The sequence below is a fragment of the Pyricularia grisea genome, chromosome VII, assembly GCF_004355905.1.
Source record: "Pyricularia grisea strain NI907 chromosome VII, whole genome shotgun sequence".
Lineage (NCBI taxonomy): Eukaryota > Fungi > Ascomycota > Sordariomycetes > Magnaporthales > Pyriculariaceae > Pyricularia > Pyricularia grisea.
Window position 1 is genome coordinate 807,296 of NC_044975.1, and position 26,702 is coordinate 833,997.

The following is a 26,702-nucleotide window of genomic DNA, read 5'->3' on the forward strand; positions in this document are numbered from 1 at the left end:
TTGTAAATGAGACTCCCGATATTATTGAGCCATGGCATAGGATCAAAAATTCAATTATTGATGTGTTGGCTACAATCAGTCAGTCAGGCAGGCAGTCTGCATCACGTTGAGATGCGGTCACGGGAGAAGTTCTAAGCTGAGTTAGCGACATGGAGGTCAAGCTTGAGCTCCAGCTAGGTACTGTACCATAGTACCTGTTTGAATGACCCCACCCAGTGGGGGTGAGTGAGCTGCATTACCACCCTGACCCTTGGCTCTTCATGACGCACTGTGAACCTGTGACCCCACTAAAGGGAGAAATACTGGTGGGGTCTCGTCGACACGAAAGTGTGAAGTGTTGGGCGCGTTTTCAACGCGACTTATCCCCCTTCTGTATTATACCACCATCGCTAATGCACGAATGAACGACGTTTACCGATCGAACCTCCAGACAATCAGTCAGTAAAAATTGTTGGAGTGACAGATGCTTCGAATCATTTCTAGTGAATGCGCTCCTGCTATTTTCCAAAAGTTAAAAGCCGCAAAGGCTGTACTGCTCGGCTTAGAGCGGCATCGATAAAAACCTGGCAACCAAGCACACACATCACTGCACCAGTTTATTAGCATATGTGATTTAATTTCACCATTTGGAACGACCTCACATACTCCAGTAACTAGAAGGCCTGCCAGCAAACCGCCAAAATGGCAGACCTTGAGCATTTCGACCCAGACCAGTCGATAGACGAGAGACGGCAGATCCAGCGTGGCATGCGCGAGCTCGAAAAGCAAACCACCGAAGAACAAGATGAACTTCTCGCCCCAGACGGCAAAGTCTTTGTCGAAAAGCTCAAGAAGTCAGATGACTGGATTCGCATGACCAAACAGACCTCGGAGGCCCAGATTGACTCACGCTTCCTGGTGCGCATTTCGGAGCTTGCATATCGTCGCTCTGTCAAAGTTACCGCCGGCAGCGCCGTCAACGGTATCGATGTCGACGAGTTCGTGTCCAAGTGCATAACTTACATGAAGCATGGCCGAGGAATAGTGAATGACGACCATGCCGAGCTGTCACATACCCAGCACCAGCGCCGAGGAAGGGACAGGGGCAGGGCTGCACCTGCGACTATGGCAGAGGACGACGACGACGAGGTGGGCGACAGCGGCGACATGCTCGACTGGGCGCACTTTGGCAAGTACGCTGCGATACCACACATCCGTCGCCCGGCCCTTCCAAATCACCTCCTCGGCCCGTTGTCAGTCGAGCGCAAGGTCAGAAAGGTTGGCAAGAGGACGGCGCCTCTACGAGTTGCAAACCTGCAGGAAGTTAGACCCGAGGTTTTGGACCCCGATGCTATGCGCGGCGCCGAGAAGAGTGACCTGTCAGCTATGTGCGGCAGGATTCTACGGCAGCTGGAAGAAAGACAGGCATCCGCACAAGAGGCGGTTGAGCAGGCGGTGAACAGAGAGCTACCTCTAGAATTACGAGAGGACCCTGACGCCCTGCGACCTTACTACTCGCGCTTTGGCGTCCGCGATACGGGCGGAATCGATCTGCTCCGATTCGCCGTGAATCCACACTCGTTCTCACAGACAGTCGAGAACCTGTTTTACATTAGTTTCCTCATCCGCGATGGGAAAATAGCCCTGGAGTTTGACGACGACGGGCTCCCATCCATTGGTACGTTGAATCGCCTTAGTGAACTTGAAGATTGATGCTAACACCTGTTCCAGCAACGATTGACCAGGATGATGCAGAAGCAGTGGAAAAAGGCAACGCCACACGTCACCAGGCTGTCATCTCCTTGGATGAGGCATCGTGGAAAGACGTTGTCAAAGCCTTTAGTATTACAAAGAGCATGATACCTCATAGGGATGAGCCAGTACAACGACCTGGAGCACGAGGCTGGTACAACTGAAGAGAGTGGCGTCTTCGTTCCCCAATTGTATTAATCTTCTGTAATATGTTTATGATACCCCTTTTGCAAGACATGATTTACTTGGTTTCTGTTTACTTAAGCCTGAGTCCAGCTGACATACCTCTGAATGGGAAGAATGCGGAGGGCTTGCCCATCAGCAAACACCTCCTTGAGTCTTTGTTATGGATTGCTGGCCATTGCCAGGTAAAATACGTTTTCGGCCATGGCGACTCGACTGCTTTAAACAATACAGTCACTACAGTCGCCAAGATGCTCACCGTGCCTAGGTTGACTCAAACCGAGGTTCATCGACCCAAAATTGTGACCAAGAAAAAAAAAAAAAAGAAAAAAAAAGAAAAGACTTACGAAACGCATCTTACCTTACAATTGTAGACCAGGAAGCATCAAAGCTCTCATCTTGTCGGACCTGCCGAACAGACACGCCCGGGAATTGTAATCAACATGGCAAGACAAATGGGATCTTCTCCTGCGCTCGACCTTGATTTCTATTCCCGATTGTCGAATCGACTAATGTGCCAGCAAATTGACTAACCAATTCCAGTCGTCTCAGTACATTCTTTGTCAAAATGATTATTGCATGCGACTTCATGAGAGCATCACGGGGCAAAAAAAAAAAAGATTCTTTATTCTCCTCCGAGTCTTGATCGCCTGCGGCGGTCTTTTCAACGACATGAGAATGCTTGTAAGCCGCAACTCGATGACTGCAATTGCTCCCTCCAGCCAATGAAACTCTGTGCTGGAGCTTCTATAGCAACATAAATCACAAAGAGAGCATATCGTGAGTTTACGATTGCGTCGAACCCCCTTGGGTAAGCCACAGGGCTTGGCAAATTGGACGTTGGGACAAAGACCAGACCAAGACCGCACCCTTTGTGTCGGGCGAGCGACACATTCCAGTGGTCCAAATATGTGATTCGCTGGTAAGCTACTGGAATTCCCCCGTCTCTTTTGTATTGCCATTTTATTGCACGAATCAAACTCTCTCAGTCTCTACTCAAATCTCAGAACCATGGTGACTCTAACAACCTGAAATAAGCCATCAGGAGTTGATCCTGGAGAATGAGGGATTGTGTACGCTAAAGCGACAGAAAGTGGCTGTCCAGGTAGCTGAAATCCTACCTATGCACACCAGAAGTGCCGCTGGATCTTCACCATGACTTATGCCTACCTATAATTGAGCGTTCAAATATCCCTTTGGCGGCAAATAATTATATTTGCCATCTACTACCGTGTGTTCGACTCGCTTCAAATCGTTTTGAGATTCCTGCTCAAGGGTTTGTGCCGATACTCTCTACATTCCACAGGGTGTACACATCAGGACAGATAACGTGACCTCTGCCTCTCCGTTCCCGGATTATGCCCATTGTCCACCCAGCGACTATTTTGTCATCAAAGAGATGGCATCTCGCGATGCGTGACTACCGATCTTCCTCCAAAGCACGTTTTCGGCCTGCCTGCCCTGCCACAGACAGAAAGACCCGAAAGGGAAAAGAAAGAAAAAGGTCTTTGTCAACTCGGAGAATCGAGTGGTTGCTTCAAGATTACATATATATGAGAAAAGGGCAAAAATGCTGCGCTGGACCCCTTCCCCCTTTCCTGGACCTAGGAGATATTTTGTCTTTGCTTTCCGTTTCTTCTTTACCCCTCAGATCATCATATTATCATCGCCTTGTTGACAGAAGCATCAACCCTCCGACCTATGGTGGTCACCCATCACCCCGACAGCTCAACAGCCAAAAGTACAGTAAACACCCAAGAAGGCACCCCCAGAGATGGCTGAATCCAGTAGAGGGCCATTGGGCCAGACTACCAGCATCGAGCCAGACGAGACACTTATCGTCGATATGGCCGCGGCTATGCGCGACTATGCCAAGCTGCAAGGCTTCGAATTCGACTCGCAATCTGACTCCGATTCGGACCTGGTTTCGCCGGTGTCCGCTTTCACCGAGGAGGACCACGATGCTGCCCGTGCCGAGTGCCGTGAGCTCGGCCTACAGGGCGATCCGGCCGATTATTATATCAATGAAATCGCGATGCCCCGCAAGAAGCTCGCCGTCAGGAAGAAGCGGGTCGCGCAGCGAGAGCGCAGGATATCCCGGCACCACCCCAAGGTAGATATGGTGGATTGGTACAAATACCAGACCGATTACCTAACAAAAAGACCTTTTGAGCCGGCTAGTCCCGGAGAAGACTTGACCAACGTGCCGCGGGATCTTGCGGATCGCCGGATCGCCATACGCGATGAGGAGAAGCGACTTGATAGGAGGGAGTGGGAGGCCGGCAAGTACGAGTACATTGTCTTCAACTCCGAAACAGACCCCACCGACTTCCTCCGCCAGCACGACAAGCTCAAGACCGCCAAGGAAAAGCTCGAGGAGAAGCTCTCAAAGGCTTCGGATGTTCGCGAGGAGGCCCTGGCCGCGGTGAAGGAGCTGCCAGAAGTGCAAAAGCAGTTGGAGCAGGCCCATGCCGAGGTGAAGTCCCTGGACGATATGGTAGACTACGAAAACAGAAGGGCCACACACCTGGAGGAAGAGATGCAAAAGCTGCAACAGAAAGATAGAGAGATGCAAGACACCATCAAGTTGTACCAAGCGCGCGAGACTGAGCTTCAGGATGTACTGCGCAACCAAAAGTACGAGCTCGAGCAGGAGATGGACCTTCTCCGGAGCAAGCTTTATCCACTCGAGGTGGCGTTGCCAGAGAAGGAGAGGCGCATCCAAGAGCTGGAGTCTAGGGCCAAGAAAGATCTGGAAACCATCAAAGAACTGACAGACTATGGCGAGAAGACTGGCAAAAGTCTGAAAGAGGCGAAACAGGCGGAAGCGGTGAGCAGGGAACAGGCCGAATTCTACCACGGGATTTTCAGCGCCTCAAATGAAGCTGCAAATTTCCACGCAGCAGAAGCCGAGGAGGCCAAGGCCGACGCGAAGGGAGCCAACGAAAGATACGAAAACGCCAAAATCCAGGTCGAAGAACTTGATGAACAGTTGGCAGATGCCCTGCAGAAGTTCCACGATGCTGAGGAGGAGGTTCGGCAAGTCAAGGCTGAGCTTCAGCAGAAAGAGGATGAGCTTTCCAGGGTCAGCCATAAGTTGGATTTGGTTTATCGCGAAGAGAGGCGGGCCAGCGTCTCGACGAGTGCACCAGGATCCGCCCGGGGTTATGCCAGTTTTCAAGATGAGCCTGATTTCTCCGAGCCCAGTAAGAGTCCAACGCTGTCGTCCCTCAGAGCCCGCGTAACCGAACTCGAGGCAGAGGTAGAGTCCAAGCGCTCGGAGGTGGGCGACCACAAGACTAAGCTGGAGGCCAAGGAGGCCGAGGTAAACAAGACATACAAGGAGCTCAAGGAAAAGGCCACCGAGATCAGCAACCTTGCCCAGACCGTCAAAGAACTGACGGCGGACAATGAACAGCTGCGAGCCAGCGCGGAGAAGGGGCGGAGAGAACTCGCGGCAAAATCTTCCGAGGATGAAGACAGATACGCAAGGCTCTACTATATACACGATTCGCTCAAGAAGGACTGCTTTGACGCCTGCCATAAGATATCCGGCTTGACAGAACGCATGGAGGACAAGGCCGCACTGATCAAGAAGCAACTGGCCGATTCTCACTGCGCTCTCCTCGAGGCTGCCAAAGACAGCAGCGACAAGACGAAGGAGCTTGCCAGACTCAGCGCCGAACTGCAAAAGATCAAGAGTACTCACGCGGGAGCCTATGAGAGTCTGTCGAGGAACTTCGGCATCCTGCACTCGCAGTTGAAAGAGATGAACAAGGAGAAACAGGCCCGCATCGCCAAGATTGCCCAACTGAAAGAGGACCTGGCTTCTCGACCCGATCCCGATACGTACGTGAGGCTCGCAAGTGTGGAAGAGGACTATGGGGTTCTGAAGGATATTCATGACAAGATGAAAGAAGCGCTCAATACGGCAGCCGAGGAGAATGCCATTCTCAAAGCCGATCGTGATAGGTTATCAGTAAACGAGAAGGCTTTAAACGATGAGATTGATAACCTTGAAAACGAGCGCGACAAACTGACAAAGGACCTCGAGGTTTCAACCAAGGACCTTGAAAGACTCCAAGACACACGCGACCAGATGGCAGGGAACCTCGAGAGTAAAATCAATGAGGCTAACAGTCTCAAGGATGAGCGCGATCGAGCGGCCGACAACCTCGAGGCTTTAACCAATGAGCTCAACAGTCTCAAAGATGCACGCGACAAAATGGAAAAGGACCTCGAGGTTTCGGACAAAAAAGCTTCTGGCCTTGAGAATGAGCGCGGCAAGCAGGCAAAGGACCTCGAGGACTTGGTTGAGGAGATTGCCAGTCTCAAAGACGAACGCGACCGAATGACCAAAGAGATTGAAGACCTTCGCGCGGCCAATGCTAGGCATGAGTTGTGGAAGGCGGACAACGGCAATGCCGCCAGGAAACTGTTACTGAATGGACAAGAGCTCATCAGGAATGAAGAGCAGCTTAGCGAGGCCAAGATGAACAACGCAGCCAAAAACACGGAAATCAACGAGTTGAAGGCCGATCTTGACAAGAAGAAATCAGCCATGCAAGCAATCGAGGAGCAGTTGGAAACTGCCAACAAACAAGCCGCCGAATTAGGTTCCAGCGTTAGAGATCTCAAGGCTAAGTTGGCAGCTGCCAAGCATGAAGCGGCTAAAAGCACCTTCACAATCGCTGGGCTCAAGGAGAGGATCGCGGAACTCGAGCAGGAGTTGACAGCTTCCCACAACGATACAGATGAACTGGAGTCCGAGATCGCGCAGCTCCGGGAGCAACTGGAGGCTCTGAGGCTCAGCGACTCTGAAAAGGAGGACGAGGCCTCGGCCATCCAAAAAAAGCTAAAGGACGCCAAGGCTGCTGCAGCTGCAATGGAAGCAAAGGCTGCGCTGCTCGAGAAGCAGCTGAGTGCTGCCACAAGTCGCGTCACAGAGATGGAATCCAAGATTGAGCAGCTCGAGGAGCAGCTGGAGTCTATCAAAAGCACCGCCGAGGACGACCTTGAGAAGTCCAATAATCGGGCCGCTGAGTTGGAGTCCGAGATTGTGCAACTTGAGAAGCAGTTGGAAGCTGCCCAAAACAATGCCGATGACGACCTTGAGAAATCAAACAATCAGGTCGCCGAGTTGGAATCCAAGATGGCACATCTTCAGGAGCAGCTACAGGCCACCAAAGATGCCGCCAGGGACGAGAAGTCTAAAACCGAAAACGACCTTGCAGAGTCCAAGAACCGCGCCGCTGAGTTGGATGCTAGAATTACAAAACTCGAGGAGAAGCTGCAAGCTGTCGAGCAAGAGAAATCGCGCCTCGAGTATGAGCTTGCAAAGTCGAACGACCGTGCCGCTGAGCTGGATTCCGAGACTGCAGGGCTCAAGGAGCAGTTGAAACAGCAAGACGAAAGCATTCGCGACCAACGCGTCAAAGTGGACGAGGCCACTAAAACCGCGGCAAAGGCCACTGAGGACCTCAACAACCTCGAAAACGAGCGGCTAAACGCCGTGAACCGCCTGGAGGAGACGGACAGAAAATTGCAACGTGCCAGGAGACTGTGCTTCCATGGCGAGGAACTGGCCAACTCACTACAATGCGATCTCGACATGGCCGAGAAGAAGCATGCAGAAGACCTGGCCGAGAAGCAGGCTGAGATTGATGGACTGAACGGCAAAATCGCCGCCCTGGAAAAAGAGCGGATGGATCCCGAGTATGTCGCCAAATTCGTGAACACCATGGAAAGCGGCTCCGACAACCTAGAGCAAGCCAAAAACCGGGCAGAGGAAGCGGTTGTCGCCAGAGATGAACAAATCAAGGAGTTGGGAGGAGAACTCGAGACCACCAAACAGATCGCGACTGACATGGGATTGCAGCTTTACGATATGGAAAACGAAATCAAAGATCTGCAAAAGTCACGAGACAAGAGTGATGCCGCATACCGCGAGAAGCTTGACCTGATGACGAAGATCCGCACTAGGCTTCAGGAACTCCTCAAAAAGGCCAACGACTGTCAAGCCTCGGTTGAACAAAAAGTCGCAAATCTGAACACCCTCCTCCAAGAATCTCGAGATTCTGCCGCCAAAGCAGGGCAAGAGCTCGATGGGTTGAAGGATGAGCTGAAAGAGTGCAGCGCGAAACTCTTGGCGGAGGAGGCAAAAAGTGCAAGACAGGCTGGCCAGATCACGGAACTGGAGAAGGACCGAGCCCAAGATTGCGAAGTCAACTTGGCCAACGTGCAGCAACTGGAAGCGGATATCCGACAGCTCCAAGACGATGTTGCAAAGCGAGCAGCCAAGGAAAAGCAACTCGAGGACCTGGTGAAATCCAAGGAGGAAGAGATCAAGACTCTCGAGGCGGACAAGTCACAGAGCGACGAGCAATCTCAGCGAATCTTGGAGCTGCAGAAATCTCTGGCCGAAATAACCGAGCAGCAGACCCAAAATGGCCAAGCGAGTGTGGCCGCTGCGCAGGAACTACAAACCAAATTGGGAGAAACCAAGGCTATGAACGACCAACTTGTCAAAGACTTGATGCAACTTACCGACAAGGCCGCAACTTGGGATGTGAAAGAAAAGGACTTCAAGGATCTGATTCAACTTCAAGTGCAAACCGTCAAGTCCCTCCAGGACCAGCTCAAGCAGACCATACTGCAGTACCGCGCCATCGTGACACGCTCAATGGGAGACGCGGCCGTCATTCAGAATCTAAGGAGCGACACATCCAAGCTTTGGTCGGACTTGGTCGATGCGACCAGAGAGAACACAAAGCTGCGACAGAAGCTCAAGGATTTGGGGGGACAACCGAAAGCCGAGGAGGAACTCTGCTATACTTGTGGTCGTGTTTGCAAGTGTCCCATCGCTGTATCAGAGGCTTCGGGCTTCTTTGACCAGTGGTTGCTCGTCTTCATGGCAATCTGGGGCTTCCTGGAAATGATGCCAGAGAACACCAAGATGGCACTTCTCTACTTGTTGGGCCTGTTGGGACTCCCGGGTCGGTGCTGGAAAACCTTTGTCAACGGCGCGAAATCTCGGTACGGAAAACGGTACTCGTCCAAGGGGAAGGCCCGGGCCGCGGGGGCTCCTGGCGATCAGGACTGGGACTGGCCGACACTGCCGACGGTTCCTCATGCTGCCATGGTGTACTGCCTCATCTTTTGGGGCACGGTCCTCGCTTTCCTCATCTCTGCCATGAGTTTCTGGGCCACATCGGTGGAGAGGCACCTCTGGCTCCATGCAAATACCAACACCAGGGCCTACTTCAACTTTGGAAGACGAGAAGGTGCTCCCGGTGCGTGCTTGGTACCTCAGCTGTTGCCGATCGACTATCGGTTCGTGTACGAGCCGACCTATGGTAACTTTTGTGGATTTGTGGAAAGGCAGACAGGGTACGCTCTTTGTTGAGATGCGTGTATTTTTTTTATTTTTATTTTTCCTTTCTTTGTTCTTTTTGTCTGTTATATTGTTATCTTGTTTTTGCACTTGGTGTTTTTTTTTTTTTTTTTTGGGTGTTGGGGTTGTGCAAGACCGGTAAAGTTATGGTGTATGTTTTTTGTTGATGCTCTTACTGTTCAGCTTATGCAATATTTCTTCTTTCTCTCCTTTTTTTTTGATTTTTGTTCTATTTTAGTATTGTGAGTTGGCGTTAGTGTGATGAATACCTAATTGACTTCTTTGATCATTGGAAAGCATTCGATGACGACGATATTGCTTTCTTTCCTCACTGCTTGGTTTGTGGTGAAAGCCAAGCCTCTAGCCAAACGTGAAGAGCGTTCTCGGCCCGATCTTATGTCACCTTTCGGGTCCAACCTACCAATGACAGTTCACGGAGCACGCCAGAAAGGTCTTGGACAAACCACAAAAGTCCTGTACGTCCAAACCTTGATCTCAATGCAAGCTTTTAGTCTACCATGTATGCCGTCGTCCCACAGCCTGGATAATGTATGATGACTGTAATTTTCTTTTTAATGTTTTTTGACCTTGTTCTCCTTCCGTTGGTTGTGCGCCGTCTGTCACCCCTTTTCCGAACATTCCGAGCCCTGTCTTTTTTTTTTTTTTTCTGAGGGTCCATGATGTTATCCCGATGATGTGCAACCAGGGTGTATGCTTGTTTGTACCCCCCACAAGGTGGTGGTGACTTGATGAGATCGACAGGACCAGGCGACCATTTTCAGGTACGCGACCGGTCAAACCAATGCTGCATGCCTTGTACATACATAGTAGGGAGTAATGGGTGGGTGTTTTTTTTTTTTTTTATGCGCTAGACACATACACAGTTACTGCGTCCTGCGGGCCGGGGAAAATCAATCTTGATCTAACCATCCAATGTCGATGTATTTTTGGGTAGCATCCCGTTTTTTTTTTTCTGTGCTGCTTTTCTAAAAGTTGTGAGGATAAGTGACGACGCCGGAACGGAAGTTGAGATCAGATATTTTTTCTGGTGGTAGTGGTTTGGTCAATAGATACGAAATGGGGAAAATCGATGGCGAAAAAAAAAAAGGTTTGGTTAAACCCCGGGTAAAAGCAAGTGGAAGACTACAGTACCTACCAGGTACCTTCCATCCCTATCAGGTAAAAAAGTTTAGCATGGACGAATCTTCGCATAGTAGTTAAGCGCCTTTCACTTCCGGTTTTGGGAGGTACAAGCAAAGCAAGCAAATTAAAAGGCAAGTCGACCCTAGCGCAGGTACTGGGGAACACAATGAGTCGTGGGTGACAATTGAACAATTTTTGGTTTGTCCAAGATAATACCATGCTTAAATTGATTTTAGCATTGAGTTTTGCTAACTGTTGAAGATATGTCTAAGTAAAATGAGAATAAAATACTTGGAAGAAAAAAAAAAAAATAGAACGTAACCCGGTAGAATGTTTCAAGATAAAATGTTCCGAAGAAAGCCATCCATCGTTCATGTCATCGTTGGACCGAACGTGCTTTAAAAAAAGGGCCACTACAAATTGGTTTGATTGACAGGGGTGCCCCGCCTTCCAACGTTCACCACGATAAGCCTGGACCAGCATTGTTTAGCGGGGGGAGCAAATGACGACGATAAACCCCGCGCAATAATCGGTCACTCCTTTTCTCATCGAATGGGGACTGCGGTAGTGGTGTCATGAAGGTCTTGGAACCTTGTCTAGTTTCCTGGGCAGCTGAGAAATCCGGAAGGTCGGGAACTCTCTTGCTGCAACCTCAAGGCACAGTATTTGAGGCATTTTGAAATTTCTGGAAGCTTTTTTCCCCCTGCGACAAGGGCCCGATGCACGGAAACAAAGCCGAAAGCAAACATTCGCTTCGCCCATTCAACGCAATTCCACCTTGGCTGACTGGTTGGGTGCCTTACCTTTTTTTTTTTTTTTTTTTGTTATTTTACCGCAAATTCAAACATCACTACTCCGCATGCTTTACCGGTAGTTTTCGCCCAGAGATGATCCCAGTCTGCATTCGAATCCTAGGAAGGTTTACTTTGGGGTTATTTCAGAAAATTATGATGCGCCTCTCCAGTTGCCTTTCTGGTTGTACATGATCGTATCCATATATCATGGGTAAACAAACATCATCCCTCCACACTAACAGGAGTAAACAACAGCACAGCCCCCTGCTTCTATCCCACGAGCCGAGAAGCAAGTTCACAGTCGAGGCCGGCAGACCGTATTTGTTATGTACCAACAAGGAAAGCGGGTAATTGATTATTGGCACATACGTACTTGGTACACACCCCGAAAGTGAGCCATGCTAGGTAATTAACTTACTCTTAGATGCGAGCAAGGCTACCCAATCTACCTCCCTAGGTAGCTGTTATTTATGACTGTAGCTACCCTTACCTGCCTGATCCTTTTTTTAAACTTGATAGTTTTTACGTCCCTTCTTTTTTATCTTTTTTTCTCTCTCTCATCACTGTAAAACATTATCTATTTTCTTTTCCAACCGAGACCAATCGCTTGCCTTCGTCGCCCTCCTTGCTAGGCCTGGCCAGGCTTACTCCCCCTCTTTCAATAAAACAAAGACTAGGCAACTTACCTTACCTTCTTAGGTAGCTTCGGATACGGATATTTTGCCTTGTCTACAAACCCAGACTAGACACACACATTCGCATTTAGCTCCCGCGAAGCTCCCTACCTACTTCCTGGTCTCATGTCCACATGCCACTTTAAGGAACCGATAAGACATAACATCTATACTTAGGGACCCTCACGTGCCCCTTACATCCCAAGTTATTTTTTTTATCATCATCATTATTACCTACCTAGGTACTTATCTTAACCTAGAAACGGTTCCATCCATGAATTGGTGTGTATTTTGTTTTTGTCTCCCCTTGCACCTTCACAGCCCAACCAAACAAATCCGCCCCAAATGTCTTGGTGCTCCGCCACTCGTGACACTGCTGATTTGCTTGGCATTCTTACCTTCGAGGGTGTTGATCTTTTGCTGGGTTCTTTTCAGCTCAGCCATGATCTCATGGAATACCTAAATCACCGGCCGACCGGACTAACAAAAAGACTCTATTCCTATAGTCCTTACCGCTCCGAAGTAGCGTTAACGGTCCTGCAGGGAAAGTCCTGAAAAATCGATGCGACTTTTGCTCTCCGTGGCATATTTCAGTACAGGGTCGTCCATTTATTCTCACACAGTCATTTCTTTGACAGGGCATCCTGCCGACGACAAAGAAACCGTCCTCGATTCCCTTTTGTTGCTACTGTTTTAGACGCCAGTGTCTTTTGCCAAACAGCAATCACTGTTTCCGGAATACGTCGGCCATGGCTACCGCAGTCTTACAACAAAGCGGCCCGCGGGTCTTTGGCAACCATGGAAACATAGAGGCACTGACAGCAGAAGACTTTGAGACTGCTTCCATCCACTCGATAGCTCCATCATACGGTGAGTTATTCTCGTATTTTCACCTATTCGGACGCTGGCACATGCTTGCTGCCTTTTGGCCGAAAGCGTGTTGTGGGGCGCCTCTCCTCCCTCCCTCTCTCTCTCTCTCTCCGCACCGATCTCCTCCCCCGAAAACACCGACCCCAACCCGGGATCCCCCAACCGAGATTCTCCGACTTTCCGAAGTTTAAAAAAGAAAAAGTGCTCCCAAAGCTAACTCGCGGCGAAAACCAGTCTCCGAGGCGCCGTCATACCACACCATCCCGTGCGAGGCAACGCCGGCCTACTCGCCGCCCGAACAGTCCTCACCGCCGTCGTACAGCTTCAACTCGCACCGCAACCAACGGAGGACCGCCGCCGCCTCGGCCGACTACTACGCCAACTCGTCGCGACCCAGCCTGATCCCGCCCGCCGATTCGGTCAACGAGCCGACCATCGGCCTGCCCCCGGTCCCCACGGGGCCGCTCCCGACACTGGTCCCGCAGCTCTCGGCCTTTCGCATCCCGTCGTGGTCCAGTCTCGCCACAAACAACCACAACAACCGCCAGTACCGCAACGTGGCGCAGCGGCGCGCCTCGGCCGCCGCCTCCGCATCGCCGAGGAGGCTCGAGCTCTCGCCCAGCCGCATCGCCCGGCTCGAGAGGGTCAGTGAGATTGCCGAGGCCGAGGAGCAGCGCCGCCACCGCCCGCTCGAGGACCCATACCTCGTCGGCGAGGTCGCCGCCAGGCGCGCCAGGGCCCAGAGGCTGGCGAGGGAGAACGGCGACGAGGTGCTCGAGATGGAGAACCGTCGGTGGGATCTGTTCCTTGGTGAGTCTTGTTTTCACGTGTGTGTGGTCAGGCCGCGAATGGCGAGGGAGAAAACACTAAAACTGACGTTGGTGAATTCACAGCCCAGATGAGAGACTTCCAGCCTCGCAACAGGCGACTCCTCTGAGGGTACAATAAACCCCCAAACCCCCCACGAACACGCCAACAAGATGGCGATTTCCCAATACAAATCACACGACGCAAACGAACAGATACCGGCCCAGTGCTGGCCGGGTATGAGCTGCATGGTCCAGCTAGAGTTTTGATGTCTTTCTTTTGTCTTCTGTTTCCTTTGTTTCCTTTATGCTCACCATTTCGATTCTGTCGAACCATCACCCTCGACCGGGAAAAAAAAGGGGTTTACCCTTAAGACACATATATCGTTGCATTTTCCCGGAGTCGTTGATTTGGGATATTTTCGGATTTTCTTTTTCTCTTGCATGCATGAGTCGGCGACCATCTCTTTCCTTTGTATTTTTTTCATATTTTTTTCATTTTTTTTCTTCAATGTTGGGCATTTACAGAGACCTGGCAACACACTTTTCATGTCAGCATTTTGAGGTATTCGATGCACAGAAGCTGAACAAATAGCCGAACGAGCTGAACGGTATGTAGACCGTTTCTGGCTGACGACGGAACGGGGAGTCCACCCAGATTGTTAGGACCGTACATATTAGCACTAGGCAATACGAATATGCTATGTACCATTCGTCCCGCACGTGTTCATATTGAATGACAATGCCGTAACATACGTTGTAGCTGAAATGTGCCCGGGCAGAGTTGTAAATATCGACTGCAAGATATTCGCAATCTCATGATATGCCGGGTCCGATAATGTACACTGTGAACCGTCGTGAAAGACTGCAAAGGAAATGTAGAAATAAGTAGGTAGATTCACTGTCCAAAAAGAAAACGCCGGCCAAATGCTATATTGACACTTCCCTGCACAGCAGAAACTGCTGCCATGCTCTCACCGGGTGCTGCTTCAACTAGTTCTTCGTCTCCTGGTGGAATAGTACAGGTCCATCTCTCCCATGTATGTAATATCTGTGAGGTTCAAATATAGTGGATGAAGGAGGTAGTATGAGATAGCCGACGTGTCGGAATTAGCCCTGGCTCTTGGTGTTGAGAATGAGCGCAACAATAAGCCTAATGCCCCGCAGAACATAGTTAGTATATCCGATAAATTGCGATACTTGTGCTCCGATATTCAAAAGTCAAGCAAGGAGTCATACCCATAAAGACCCAAGACCTCGCCGAAAATCAGAATCAGCACCATGCCAACGAAGATTCTGGACTGCTCCATGTAAGCCCTGACACCCTTATCCCCCACAATTCCGATGCAGTAGCCGGCGGCCAGACCAGTAAGGCCAACGGAAAGGCCGCAAGCGAGGTGCATAAAGCCTCTGAAAAGGTCGTAGCTCGCGTTTCCATTCGGAGGGTTGAGGTCCTGGGCGATCAAGACGGCGACGACGAGGGCGTAAACAGCGATGATACCAGACATAATGACAGGAATCAAGCACTAAAAGCCAGCAAGAAATTGAAGTTTTATCAGCGGTGACCGTAGCCTCAAGGATCCAGGTGACCGGCTACTGGAAGACGAAGCCAACAGGAGGCGGCTGGTGCCAATTTACCTTCATGATGAGGTCTGGCCTAAATGTTCCGACACCCGCGATACCAATGCCCGACTTGGCTGTACCGAATGCTGCGCCAGCGCCTATGTTTGGGTTGTATTTCGTCAGCACATCTTCGTCATGTGCATATCAACGGAGGAATCTTTAAAGATGCTAGGTTGGTAAGGTGGACAAAAGTTTGTGCATACATCCGAAAATCATTGCAGCCGCGATGCCGGCCTAGAGTGAAGAGATCAATCTGTTAGCTTCGAATGCATGCTGGCCGATGGGATCGACGGCGTGGGTATTGCAGCCATTCTAGCTGAGCTGGAGAGGTTGGCGATGATGCAAAGCAGCCAGCTACATTGAGGAATAACAGGCAGCTAGCTTACCATGCCGACAAAGGGCGCGAACTTGGGGGCGAGCTCCGACTCGGACGGTACTACTCCTGGCATCTTGATTTGTTGCAGCTGCGCTCGATTCGAAAAGAATTTAAGATGCGGCTGCGCGAGAAATGGTGTTGAATGTCGTCGTTCTGATGACCTTGACCAGGGCTGCGATTGATGATGCTCTAATGGCAACCCCGGACGAAGCGCGGAGGAAGCTCGCGTTTAGATCACGTGACTCGACTGCAAGCTCGACTCTTGGCAACTTGGCCATTCTGAGTCTCAGGGTCCACTCTTTGTCGTCAGGCTGTACCTTACTGGGGTACATGACATCAGATCACCTGAGAATCGAGGGCACTTGATACGAGCCCAAGGCCGTTAAAGGTTGCAATATAGTCTTCGCTTTTTGTCTTTGAAATCCACGGCATAGTTATTTCCCCACGGTCTTGAAAGCGATATGCTACATACATCTGTATGACCGTAACGATACCTTACAGATACTTGATTTAAGCTACAGGCAGACTGTGGCAGCAGAGAGCATAGCCGACGGGAGAAGGTGTCGCCTACAAGCCAAACCAATTTGCACAGTGTCTTGCCCCACTGATAACCGTCCCAACCACCAAAATCCGGAACCGTCGTTGTGTGGTTTAAACCTTCTGGTACTGTAAACCAGACTGGATGGATGGGCTCTACTGTGCGATAAGAGTTGGACCCAATTACCTACAGGTACGGTAAGGTACATTAGGGTAAGTAAGGCAGGTAATTAATGACCTAGGTACATGTAGCCAGCTTATTACATTTAGCTTAGCTAGATCTCGTTGGGTTAGCAAAGTTAAGCAGATATAGGCCGGGCCCAATAATTAACAGCAGCAATGAGCGCCTTTGCCTGCTGTAGGATATGACCTGAGAGTTGTGGTTGGGATGGTGTTAAGCTTTGCAGCAATCCCTTTTTGTGATTTGCATTTGATCTCTGCCCGTACCTAGAGGTACGTCGTAGGTGCCTGGGCCCTGGATGAAAGGTGTGCGGGCAACCACACGACACAACCTTAAACTGGAAAAACGAGACTGTCTCTGTCTATTTACTCACCTTACCTGGCCCTGAAATCATTCCAGCGTCTTTACCCACTACCTGCTGATAATCAAGCTACTGGCGTCAAACTTGTAGAAACCGGTGACCTTCATCAAGAGGCCTCCACTCGGGCAGTCACCAATTGATTGCGCCGTTGTCCTGTCGTCCGCCCGCCCCGTCAAAAGACAGCCAGACTGTCTGCCTGCCGCTTTCTGGCAGGGTTGGCACGGAGCACCAGTGAATCTTTCCCCCTCCAATTCTGCAGCCACCGGAGAGACCAACCCAGAAACCCTCAAATAAACTGCTGCAAAGCAAATAACGTCACAACCTAAACCCCAGCCTATCGGCCTACGATTTTGGCTCTTGGAACACGGCGAGGCAAGAGGAGAAAGAAAAAAAAAAATTAGTTAAAAGAAAAAAAATTATACCAGCCCCAAGGCCACCCTAACCTTTTGACAAGGCTTCGGTAGTATTTCTTATCATTGCTCCGGCGAGCACTGGCCGAGTTGCTGCCCGCCAATCCCGGCGCTGGTGAGTCGTTTTTTTGGGCTTTTTTTTTTATTGCCCGCTCGACCGCTTCCTGACGCCCAATTCCGTCGCGACACCTCGGCTTTTAGTTGGCCTCGGTTTGTTCTGCGGTCGCCCTAATCAACGCAGACAGCCCGTTAATTTTATCGTCCTTTTCGGTCGCAGAAGTCCATCACGATGGCAGAATATCAGCAGCATCGGAGACCGGGGCCTGGCCAGGAGCAGCCACCTCGGTCACCCGATTACGGCCGATCCAACAACGACTTCCAACGCGAGGCCGCCTTTTCTAACATATTCGGCGCCGTCCCGGGCCCTGGTCGATCGCACACCATGACATCGTCATCCATGCCCCCGCCCGAGCTCATGCAGCAGCATCAGCAGCAAGCCCGAACTCAGACAATGGGAGGAGGAATGCAGCGGCCGCCCCCGCCTAGGATGCCTCAGGGTGGTCCTTACGGAGACCAACCGATGCCTCCCCGCAACAGGCCACCGATGGACGACCCTCGGATGCATCAGCAGCAAAACGGATATTATCCAGGTCCGCAGCAGCGACCACCTCCCCAACAGGTTCCATCACAGCAGTATCAACAGCAGCAGCAACAGCAACAACAAGCAAGACGCTATCCGGGCCAACAGCAACCGCCTCGCTTTGACTCTAGACCTCCGCCTCCCATGAACGGCTATAATAATGGCATGAGACCTCCGCCTCCAAGGTTTCACTCAGGAGGCGGTGGCCCTGGAGTTCCCCCGCCAGCACTCAACTCGGACTCGTACCGAACCCAGTCGCTCGCGAGTGCTCCAAGACCCCAGATGTATCATCCGCCTCCGAATGCCTACCAGCAATCGCCTGCAAACGCTTTCCGTCACGCACCTTATAATGCTCCAACCCCGAATCCGAGCGCTCCTCATTCGGCCAGGACGACGGCGCAGGGTCGCGTCGTTCCCGATAGGCATGACGACCGTGCCATGTCCATGAGCGGAGGCTACTCGTCACACGACAGAGATGCGCATCAGACCATGAGCGGACGCATAATACCGAACCGCAGGCCAGGTGCCCCGCCGACAGATACTTCTCCGACCTACCATGGTTTTGCGAATGGATATACGCCAGCTCCAGGTTCACAAACAAGGACGACCAGCATGGCTTCCTCCGCCAGTGGCAGTAATGATAGAACCATGTCTATGGCTTCAACGATAGCACCTTCCATCGCCGCTAGCGACAAGACAGACTCTAACACCTTGGTACACCGCCCATCGGTTGCACGATCCGTCGAGAGTGAGAGGCCTACGACGGCCAAGGTCCGACCACCGTTGGTATATCCTGCGCTATTGTCTCGCGTGGCCGAGTGTTTCAAGCAGAAAATCATTACTGGCGACAAGACCAAGAACGGTTTGACGTACAAGAACGCCTTTACAGGTAGCGAGGCAGTGGATGTCCTTTCGTATATTATTCGGACGACTGATAGGAATCTGGCTCTGCTTCTTGGTCGCGCTCTTGACGCCCAAAAATTCTTCCACGATGTTACTTATGAACACAGGCTACGCGACTCCTCGACGGAGATGTACCAGTTCAAGGAGACCATGACAGAAGAACAGGAGGATGCCGGAACATCGGTCAACGGTGTCTTTGTACTGCTGTCCGAATGCTATTCCCCAACATGCACCCGCGATCAGCTGTGCTACAGCATTGCCTGCCCTCGCCGCCTCGAACAGGTTTCCAGGTTGAACTTGAAGATGGGTCCAGGTCTGAAGGACGAGTCTGCTCCAGTAGTCGGCGAGGACGACATTGACCAAACCGACGAGCAGAAGCTCTGGATCAACACGGTTCCCAAAGAGATTGCCGAGCGCGTCAGCGACAAGGAGAAGAAACGCCAGGAGGTCATATCCGAGATATGCTATACCGAAAGGGACTTTGTCAAGGATCTTGAGTACCTGCGTGACTTTTGGATCAACCCCTTGCGCTCCAAAAACTCTCCCATTGCTGCACATCGAAGGGAGGAGGTTGTGCGCAAAATCTTTAGCAACATCATCGATCATCCTTCCATTCACGGCGTCAGCTCCCGCTTTGCCAAGGCTCTTACGGACCGACAACAAAAGGACCCGGTTGTCTCTAATATTGGCGACATTTTTAAGGAGTTCGTGCCTCAGTTCGAGCCTTTTATCCTCTACGGTTCCAAGCAGCTCGAGGCCAAGTTTGAGTTTGAGAATGAGCGGTCGAACAACCCGCTGTTTGCGCGATTTGTGGACGAGATTGAGAGGCGCAAGGAGTCGAGAAAACTGGAACTCAACGGCTACCTCACCAAGCCGACGACACGTCTGGCCAGATACCCTCTTCTGTTGGAGAATGTTTGCAAGTACACAGTGGACGACAGTTCGGATAAGACAGACATTCCCAAGGTCATGAAGATGATCAAGGACCTCCTGGCAAGAGTCAACGCCGAGTCCGGAAAGGCCGAGAATCGGTTTACGCTCAGGCGGCTTAACGAGCAACTCAAATTCAGACCCAATGAGAGGGTGGACCTTAGACTGACGGACGAGGGCAGAGAGTTGGTGTTCAAGAGCCAGATGAAGAAATCGCCAACCGAATCAGCAGATATCACGGCATTTTTGTTTGATCATGCCGTACTACTGGCACGTATCAAGACTGTGGGCAAGGTTGAGGAGACCAAAGCGTACCGTAGGGTTAGTAGCTCCCTCTTGTGCTTTTCTGCATGAACTTGCTTGCTGACGTTGAAGTAGCCCATTCCTCTGGAACTGTTGATGATCAAGGAGATGGAGGAAGTCATTCCCTCGTCAGGACCGAAGAGGTCTTCTAGCAGTTTATTGCCGTTGAGGAGCGCCAACACGAGCACAAGCAAGTCGGAAGGATGGCCGATTACGTTCAAGCATCTGGGCAAGGCCGGTTATGAGTTGACTCTGTACGCGACGAACCAGTCTGCACGCCAGAAGTGGCTAGAGTACATTGCCGCAGCACAAGAACGGCTTAGGGCCCGGGCAGACTTCTTGAACATGACGACGATTTCGTCGGGCTTCTTTGGCCCAGCTAACAAAGTCAACTGTTGCGTACCATATGGTAAGTGGATGCATGCAATAATCGACGGTGGAATTGTGTGGAATGCTTACATGGGTAAACTACAGACGGTGGCCGAAAGCTGGTCTACGGCACGGATACAGGCATCTTTATCTCAGACCGCCGCTCTAGGACACCAACCAACCCCAAGCGTGTCATCGAGACGCAGAACGTGACCCAAGTCGACGTGCTTGAGGAATATAACATGCTACTGGTGCTCTCCAATAAGACACTATACAACTATCCCATTTCTGCTCTCGACTCGCCTGAGCCTTCGAGCAACAAGAAGGGTAAGAAGATCCAGAGCCACTGCATATTCTTCCGGGCTGGTATATGCTTGGGCAGGCACCTAGTCTGTTGCGTGAAGTGGTCGGCCATCACCACCACAGTAAAGGTTTACGAACCAAACGACGCCATGAGCAAGACACGGAAGCAGAAGGGTTTGGGCAAGATGTTCAATGCCGGGCAGGACGAGCTCAAGGCCTTCAAGGAGTTCTACATTCCGACAGAGACGACGAGCGTGCACTTCCTCAAGTCGAAGCTCTGCGTGGCGTGTGCGCGTGGGTTCGAGGTGGTGGCTCTGGAGACGCTGGAGACGCAGTCACTACTCGACCAGGCAGACACATCCCTCGACTTTGTGGCACGCAAGGAGGGTGTCAAGCCAATTCACATCGAGCGACTCAACGGCGAGTTCTTGCTCAACTACAGCGAGTTCTCCTTCTTTGTCAATCGCAACGGATGGCGCGCTCGGCCTGGATGGCGAATCGACTGGGAGGGTACACCGCAAAGCTTTGCGCTCAGTTACCCCTGGATTCTGGCGTTTGAGCCCAACTTTATCGAGCTCAGGCATATCGACAGCGGTGCGGTTCACATTGTGCCGCACCGAAACATCAGGATGCTTCACAGCAGCACGCATGAGGTGAGTTTGGATTTCTTAGCAGCCGCCAATTTTGATCCCAGGCAGTCTAGTCATGGATATGACTGTGACTGGTGAGATAAGTACGTACCGCCACAGAGACTGGAGCTAATCAATTTCGGGACTATAGATCATTTTTGCGTATGAGGACGAGAGGGGCGAAGACGTCGTCGAGGCGCTCGACTTCTGGAAAAGTCAGCGCAGGTCCGAGGTACCGACCAGCCCGGAACGAGCGGCTGCGGCGGCGACCGCCGCCTCGGAGGCAGGACCTGTGCCGAACCACAGGTAGTTTGTTCTGGGGAGGATGCGTTGAGTGTTTTTATAGAAAGGGATTGACGTCGCATTTTTTTGTTTTTTTATCTCAACAGCGGGTTCATGTGGCTTCTCTGATTCAATTCACCTTGATTGTTTTTTTCAACTTTCTTTTTCTTTTTTCTTTTCCGGCCCTTTCTTCCATTTTAATACCTTTTTTGGTTCATGTGGCCTACTTTTTGCATGTAAACAAGGGTCTTTTTGTGCATCTCTTCTTTCCCGTTCTCTGTTTCTTTGTGGACGTAAATTGAAGAGGAATCGAGTTTGAGAGATGAGCGAGTTAAGGTCTGGCACGTCCAGCTTTTGTTTGTTTTTTTTCGTGACACGAGAAATTCTTGTCGACCTGCAGGTTGGGGAGGGCGGGTTCTTTTACACCATCGTTTTGTTACTGTCCGAGGGATGGGGAGACATGGATCTAAGCTGTTTATTCTCTCTTTTCTTTTTCTTGGCTGCTGGAAATTCTTCATCGTTTATTGTTTTGCCAAAATGGGGAGGCGTTTTCTTTTTCTTTTTCTCTCTTGCTTTTCCTTTTTATTTTTTTTTCTTGCGGAGTATTAAGTCAAAATTCAATATCTTGCCCCATGTGGTGTCGTTGTTTACTACAACAGAACTTGGCCTTTCGGGAAACAAGTTGACAGTCTTGCCAAGAGAGACCGAACCGAACATCTTGGCAAAACTGCCCGTCTGTTACGGGTTTAGTGGAGATTTTACCATGGCTTTCGTTGTGGGCAGTTTGTGATGGGTAGGATGGAGCCAATCTAGAATGTGTCAAAAACGTGAGGTGGTTCCTTGGCAGTCTGGAGCAAAGGTGTTCAAGTAAATTACATGGGGGTGGGTGGGTTTTGTTTGGGCAACGTATTGTAGGATCTTTTTTTTTTTTTTTTTCCTTTCTTTCAAATCTAGACCTAGTTCCAGGCTATCGGACTGCGGGTATTGAACTAGCCGTCGTCTGGGAAATTTGCAATACTCATCATCCAGTAGTGGGTTTTTTTTATCCTTCGACATTTTATGCTTCGTCACGACTAAACAAGTTGAACAAACCAAAGAAAAACAAGAAATGATCACAAAATTCCGAGTTGCGTGTTTGGTACCGACGAGAGATAGATTAAGTCCCCATTCCATCCGTCTGTTCTCGGTCAGAACAAAAGATGACTATGTGTTTTTTTTTTTTTTCTCGGGAAGCGGAGATGCGGAAAAGAGCCACACAAACCCACTTCAAATTCGCGTTCGCCAAAGGGTTCGGACTTTTGAAAGCACCACGGACAGAGAGGGAAAATATGCAGGCGGGTTATGCTTGAGTACCAAGGTACCTGGTATGCGTGTCTCCGTCTCCGTCTCTCTCTCTCTCTCTCTCCTTTTTTTAGCACGGATTTTTCGGATGAACAAAATGCGACTCTGGTACCTAACCTACTCGTAGTAAAGACCGAGCGTTTGTGGAGACGAGTTGAGGAAACAGGCTCGGGATTGTTCATCGTAGCGTTTCGCCTAGAGGGAAAGCGACGCGACGTAACATAAGCCTGTCAACGCAAGAAAAGTTGAGCAGGATTATTCTCACATTCCCACAGTGTTGTGTGCCAGGTAGGAGGTTTGTTTAGCTATTTACAAAGTACTACCGGTTGAGGGAAAAAGGGGGGGTCGATCACCCGAAGTCATTTTGGTTTCTAGCCCTAAATGTCCAAGCAATAGATTGGATCAAAACGAAGCATGGGGGTGGCATAGGTAGGTAAGAGAAGAGCACATTTAATAATACCTGATAAATGATAACGAACCTGTAACCCTTGGACTAGCAATAATTGCTAGAGCCAAAATGACCGGCTTGAGCTGGTCTCTTCTGTCCAGTCGAAAACAAGAAGTGATCTGCGGCATCTAGATTCTGGTCTATGGAGAAGACTAGAAACCGAAGGCGGGCTTTTTTAGTCGGAATAAAAAAAGATTCGTCGGCATAACTCGCTGATCGCATACACATACGATACAGTATGTATGCGATTATGTTTAAGTTGTAGTCTGGATTGCGTGGGGGGCCAAGGGGCGAGGGATGCAAACAGAAAATCTGACTGGGAATACGACGTACAGTAATACCATACCTTAAGTATACTATGTAATGGTTAAATGCAGGCAGACCCTCCTCAAAGACAGCAGTGTCGTCTAATGTTCCCTCTCATTGAGCTCTTGTTGCACGGACGTTTCGAAACTTGTATCAACCAACCGCCTCTACCGACAGGTTTCGGTAAGGTATTGGGGTTGACGGGAAGTTAAAAAACCCCACCACAATCCGTCGAACATAATCGATAAAAGAAATGATTCGGTTCTCTTAGTGAAGTGTGTAATGTTGTTATTCAAAAATGAGTCTGTCGGGTAGCAAAAAACAAAACTACCCCTACTCGTGTCTTGGGGTCTTTTGGTATTTGCTGCTTTCCCGACCGGCCCGATATCTTGAGGTGGTAGTATAAAGGCCAAAAAGGTTAGTTAGTGTTTGTTTGTTTATCTCTCCCTTCTCGGTGTGTGGGGGAGAGGTGAATTTTTTGCCTCAATTCTCTTCTCTTTTGTTCATTTGGGGAAGTAATACTTGCCGAATTTCTTTTTTGCCTCCCCGAAGAGAGAGAGAGAGAGAGAAACAAAACAGAACCCTGAGATTTTCCAAGAAAGCTATAAGCCGCCGCCGCATCGCCGAGTGGACGCCGAGTCCCCTGGCGCAACGTATCTCCTTGTTTCTGAAAGTGGAGCTTTTTTCTATTGTTTTGGCAATTTTACGTACGGCCTGCATGTGGGTTTTTGTGCCAAAAAGCATATTCTGTTTACTATACACATTGGGTCTTTCTATATTTTTTTTTTTTTCAACTCGCTGCACATATGGTCTGATGCAGAGCCGGTCGCTTTCTGCACAAAAAAAAAGGTCAGACCTAGGAAGCTGATAGGAAAACGGTTCGGATGGTGATGGGGCCAACCTTAAGTTGCTCTGAAATATTTACAAAGGTAGGTACCAAAAAGGTGATTGATTGGATGTCAAGCTAGACAAGATAAAAAATGGGCTCATGTAAGAAACTATTGGACAGCTCTTCCTCAATGCAGGTAGGCAGAACTTACCTACCGCGTACATGAAATTACTATGGAGTCCTTTGTTTGTGTGGGAGGGGCGGGTAACCAATCGATCTCGTAGATGCGACAGATGCGGACTTTTTTTCTTCTTCCCCCTATTGGTTTTCCAAGTTTTTGGGGGTGTGCCGGCAGTCGAAGAGTGGGCTCGGTTGATGCATACCGACGGTCTGGATCACCGTGCTTGATGCACAGGGCAGATCTCTCCTATTTGATGACTGCTTACAACATTGACCTTCGTTTTGAGTTGAACCAGGAACGTCGGAAAAACGTATTATCAGGAAAAGAAAAGAAAAGAAAAAAGGGAGCGGGAAAACAAATCGCGGCCAAAACACCAAAGAAGACCGCAAAGGCATGCTTGAGGTCTCTGCCCATGTTCCCCAGGTTTCTCGACATGCTGCAAGCTCAGCAAATACCCGATCGATCGATCCACTTTCTTGATCTCTTGCAGCCCTGCTCTGCTCCAAAAATGTAACCCTACTAGCTTCTTCCCCAGACTGCTATTCACAGAAATCAAAGATATCCAAAGCACAAAGTTAAAAAGGTGTCAATGTAGATGATAACGACTCGTGTAAAACAAGACTGGATGTGGTTAAGTCGTGGCCGAAGGCTGGATTGAAAAACGGCAATAATCAAAATTACGACGCAAATAAAAAGAAAAGTGGATCGGACCGGCTGGCCTCCGCGACCCTTTCCATTGGCCCCACTTCAGATCATATCTCTCCCGTTCGGGTCACAAACACACACATGGTACCTAAGACTACCTTAACCTGGTACTTACAACGTTAATATGACCTGCTTACCCTTTGCACCATCGCCTCCGACTAGCCCTAACTCTCTTTGTCCCGTATTGACTGGGTCTTACTATACGTGTATCGTTTTTTTACGGACGCAAGACTCGTGTACGTCGTAAGCCTCCCAAGACAAAGAAGAGAGAAAAAAAAAACTCTGTTTTTCTCGCTTCGTGAAAGTTAAGGCTTGGTTAGCTTGTCCTACTTTGTTCTGGCGCGTCTTTGTTTTTTTCTTTTTTCTCTCTCTCAGGGTTCGAGGGGAAACAACCAACAGTAGATTTTTTTATCTTACGTTCTTGTTTTCGCTCTGTCACGCTAATTCTGGCGTAATGGCGCTAACACAACGGGGTCGTCTTCCTTTTCCCCAACCGCCCGCGGCTCCGTGCCCCAACTTGCACCAAACCTGCTCAGCAAGGCAAATAAATCATTCTAGCTTGAGGGGGGTTTTCCAAGTTTCTATTTTGGAATTTGGTGTCTTCGTAATCGCAGACGCCAGCTTCCATCGTCTCCTGTTACACGGGCGTGCCATACTGCATAGCTCAAAAGCACAGACTCTTTATCTAATGTGTCCTTTTTTTATTCGGTCATACAACCTGGAGACCCTTGATAAAGCAATTCGTTAGATCTGGTGCCTGAACAGGCTGATCCTTGGCTGAGGAATTTTGGAGACAAGAAGAAAAGGGATCAGGGGGTTTCTAGAAGCCCAACGTTACAAGGTAACTCTACCTAGGTGAAGTATCCGCCTAGTACGGTGTAGTAGGAATTTCTGGCAAAAAAGCAACGAGCAACTGAATTCCGGCAATCACCGGCACTTGGGGAAAAGAACATTTCAAGCTGGCAACGATGGTCTCGTGACAGAATTAGTGCCATTGTGGTTATTGAAGAAGCAGAAAATTATGGAGGGCACTGGCCAAAAAAGACTTGGATGTCTCGGGATCACTCGCAATGGCCGATGAAAATTGGTGATGTATTGCATGCATGCCTACCAACTTAACACTTGACCTAACAGGGACATTTCCTGTGTGGGGAATTGAAAGCTCTTGCTTGGTTTAACCGGTACAGGTTGTTGCAGCTGTACTGGATTGGATACCAGCCAACAGTGATTGTGGTCCAAGGACTCAAACACCAACCGGCTCAGTACGGCAAATGCTACAATCCACTTTTCTTTGGGCGATTACAGGGATCAAAAAGTTACCAGAAACGGGACATGGGGAGCTAATGCACGTTCCAGGAACGTCACTTCCCCTAGCTTTGCCGGGCAATTAATGCTCTCAGCAGCAGCAGTAGCAGCAAGCACAAAAAAAAAAAAAAAAAAAAAAAAAAAAA

General features: G+C 49.9%; 6 protein-coding genes across 6 annotated transcripts; 4 read left to right on the forward strand and 2 right to left on the reverse strand.

The window, feature by feature from the left end:
• The first annotated feature begins 398 nt into the window (after positions 1-398).
• PgNI_10277 (uncharacterized protein) lies at positions 399-1,955 on the forward strand. Its single transcript, XM_031130250.1, has 2 exons — positions 399-1,657; positions 1,711-1,955. The coding sequence occupies exons 1-2, from the start codon at positions 682-684 to the stop codon at positions 1,893-1,895; spliced, it is 1,161 nt and encodes a 386-aa protein (XP_030980186.1). The 5' UTR covers positions 399-681; the 3' UTR covers positions 1,896-1,955.
• Positions 1,956-3,688: 1,733 nt separating this feature from the next.
• Positions 3,689-9,319, forward strand: PgNI_10278 (uncharacterized protein; the record flags this gene model as incomplete). Its single annotated transcript, XM_031130251.1, has 1 exon — positions 3,689-9,319. The coding sequence occupies one exon, from the start codon at positions 3,689-3,691 to the stop codon at positions 9,317-9,319; it is 5,631 nt and encodes a 1,876-aa protein (XP_030980193.1).
• A 488-nt stretch (positions 9,320-9,807) lies between these two features.
• Positions 9,808-10,610, reverse strand: PgNI_10279 (uncharacterized protein). The gene is made up of 2 exons (XM_031130252.1): positions 10,464-10,610; positions 9,808-10,352 (listed from the first exon to the last, which is right to left on the reverse strand). The coding sequence occupies exon 2, from the start codon at positions 10,127-10,129 to the stop codon at positions 9,821-9,823; it is 309 nt and encodes a 102-aa protein (XP_030980192.1). The 5' UTR covers positions 10,130-10,352; positions 10,464-10,610; the 3' UTR covers positions 9,808-9,820.
• A 2,057-nt stretch (positions 10,611-12,667) lies between these two features.
• On the forward strand, positions 12,668-13,725 carry PgNI_10280 (uncharacterized protein; the record flags this gene model as incomplete). Its single annotated transcript, XM_031130253.1, has 3 exons — positions 12,668-12,788; positions 13,023-13,598; positions 13,682-13,725. 3 exons carry the CDS (start codon positions 12,668-12,670, stop codon positions 13,723-13,725), a joined length of 741 nt encoding a protein of 246 aa, XP_030979753.1.
• A 589-nt stretch (positions 13,726-14,314) lies between these two features.
• Positions 14,315-15,748, reverse strand: PgNI_10281 (uncharacterized protein). Its single transcript, XM_031130254.1, has 4 exons — positions 15,604-15,748; positions 15,421-15,451; positions 14,834-15,315; positions 14,315-14,747 (listed from the first exon to the last, which is right to left on the reverse strand). Exons 1-3 carry the CDS (start codon positions 15,664-15,666, stop codon positions 15,188-15,190), a joined length of 222 nt encoding a protein of 73 aa, XP_030979754.1. The 5' UTR covers positions 15,667-15,748; the 3' UTR covers positions 14,315-14,747; positions 14,834-15,187.
• Positions 15,749-16,748: 1,000 nt separating this feature from the next.
• PgNI_10282 (uncharacterized protein) lies at positions 16,749-22,220 on the forward strand. The gene is made up of 5 exons (XM_031130255.1): positions 16,749-17,197; positions 17,360-19,876; positions 19,934-20,267; positions 20,333-21,183; positions 21,311-22,220. Exons 2-5 carry the CDS (start codon positions 17,372-17,374, stop codon positions 21,467-21,469), a joined length of 3,849 nt encoding a protein of 1,282 aa, XP_030979755.1. The 5' UTR covers positions 16,749-17,197; positions 17,360-17,371; the 3' UTR covers positions 21,470-22,220.
• The last annotated feature ends 4,482 nt before the right edge of the window (positions 22,221-26,702 follow it).

Excerpts from the sequence above, each read along its gene's own strand:
- PgNI_10281 (XM_031130254.1), bottom strand. The coding sequence starts at position 15,666 with ATGCCAGGAGTAGTACCGTCCGAGTCGGAGCTCGCCCCCAAGTTCGCG. Across the intron at positions 15,452-15,603 it reads TCGCGCCCTTTGTCGGCATG|GCCGGCATCGCGGCTGCAAT; the intron begins GTAAGCTAGCTG and ends TCTTCACTCTAG. Across the intron at positions 15,316-15,420 it reads GGCTGCAATGATTTTCGGAT|GCGCTGGCGCAGCATTCGGT; the intron begins GTATGCACAAAC and ends ACCCAAACATAG.
- PgNI_10277 (XM_031130250.1), top strand. The coding sequence starts at position 682 with ATGGCAGACCTTGAGCATTTCGACCCAGACCAGTCGATAGACGAGAGA. Across the intron at positions 1,658-1,710 it reads CGACGGGCTCCCATCCATTG|CAACGATTGACCAGGATGAT; the intron begins GTACGTTGAATC and ends CACCTGTTCCAG.
- PgNI_10282 (XM_031130255.1), top strand. The coding sequence starts at position 17,372 with ATGGCAGAATATCAGCAGCATCGGAGACCGGGGCCTGGCCAGGAGCAG. Across the intron at positions 19,877-19,933 it reads AGACCAAAGCGTACCGTAGG|CCCATTCCTCTGGAACTGTT; the intron begins GTTAGTAGCTCC and ends ACGTTGAAGTAG. Across the intron at positions 20,268-20,332 it reads CAACTGTTGCGTACCATATG|ACGGTGGCCGAAAGCTGGTC; the intron begins GTAAGTGGATGC and ends GGTAAACTACAG.
- PgNI_10279 (XM_031130252.1), bottom strand. The coding sequence starts at position 10,129 with ATGTACAAGGCATGCAGCATTGGTTTGACCGGTCGCGTACCTGAAAAT.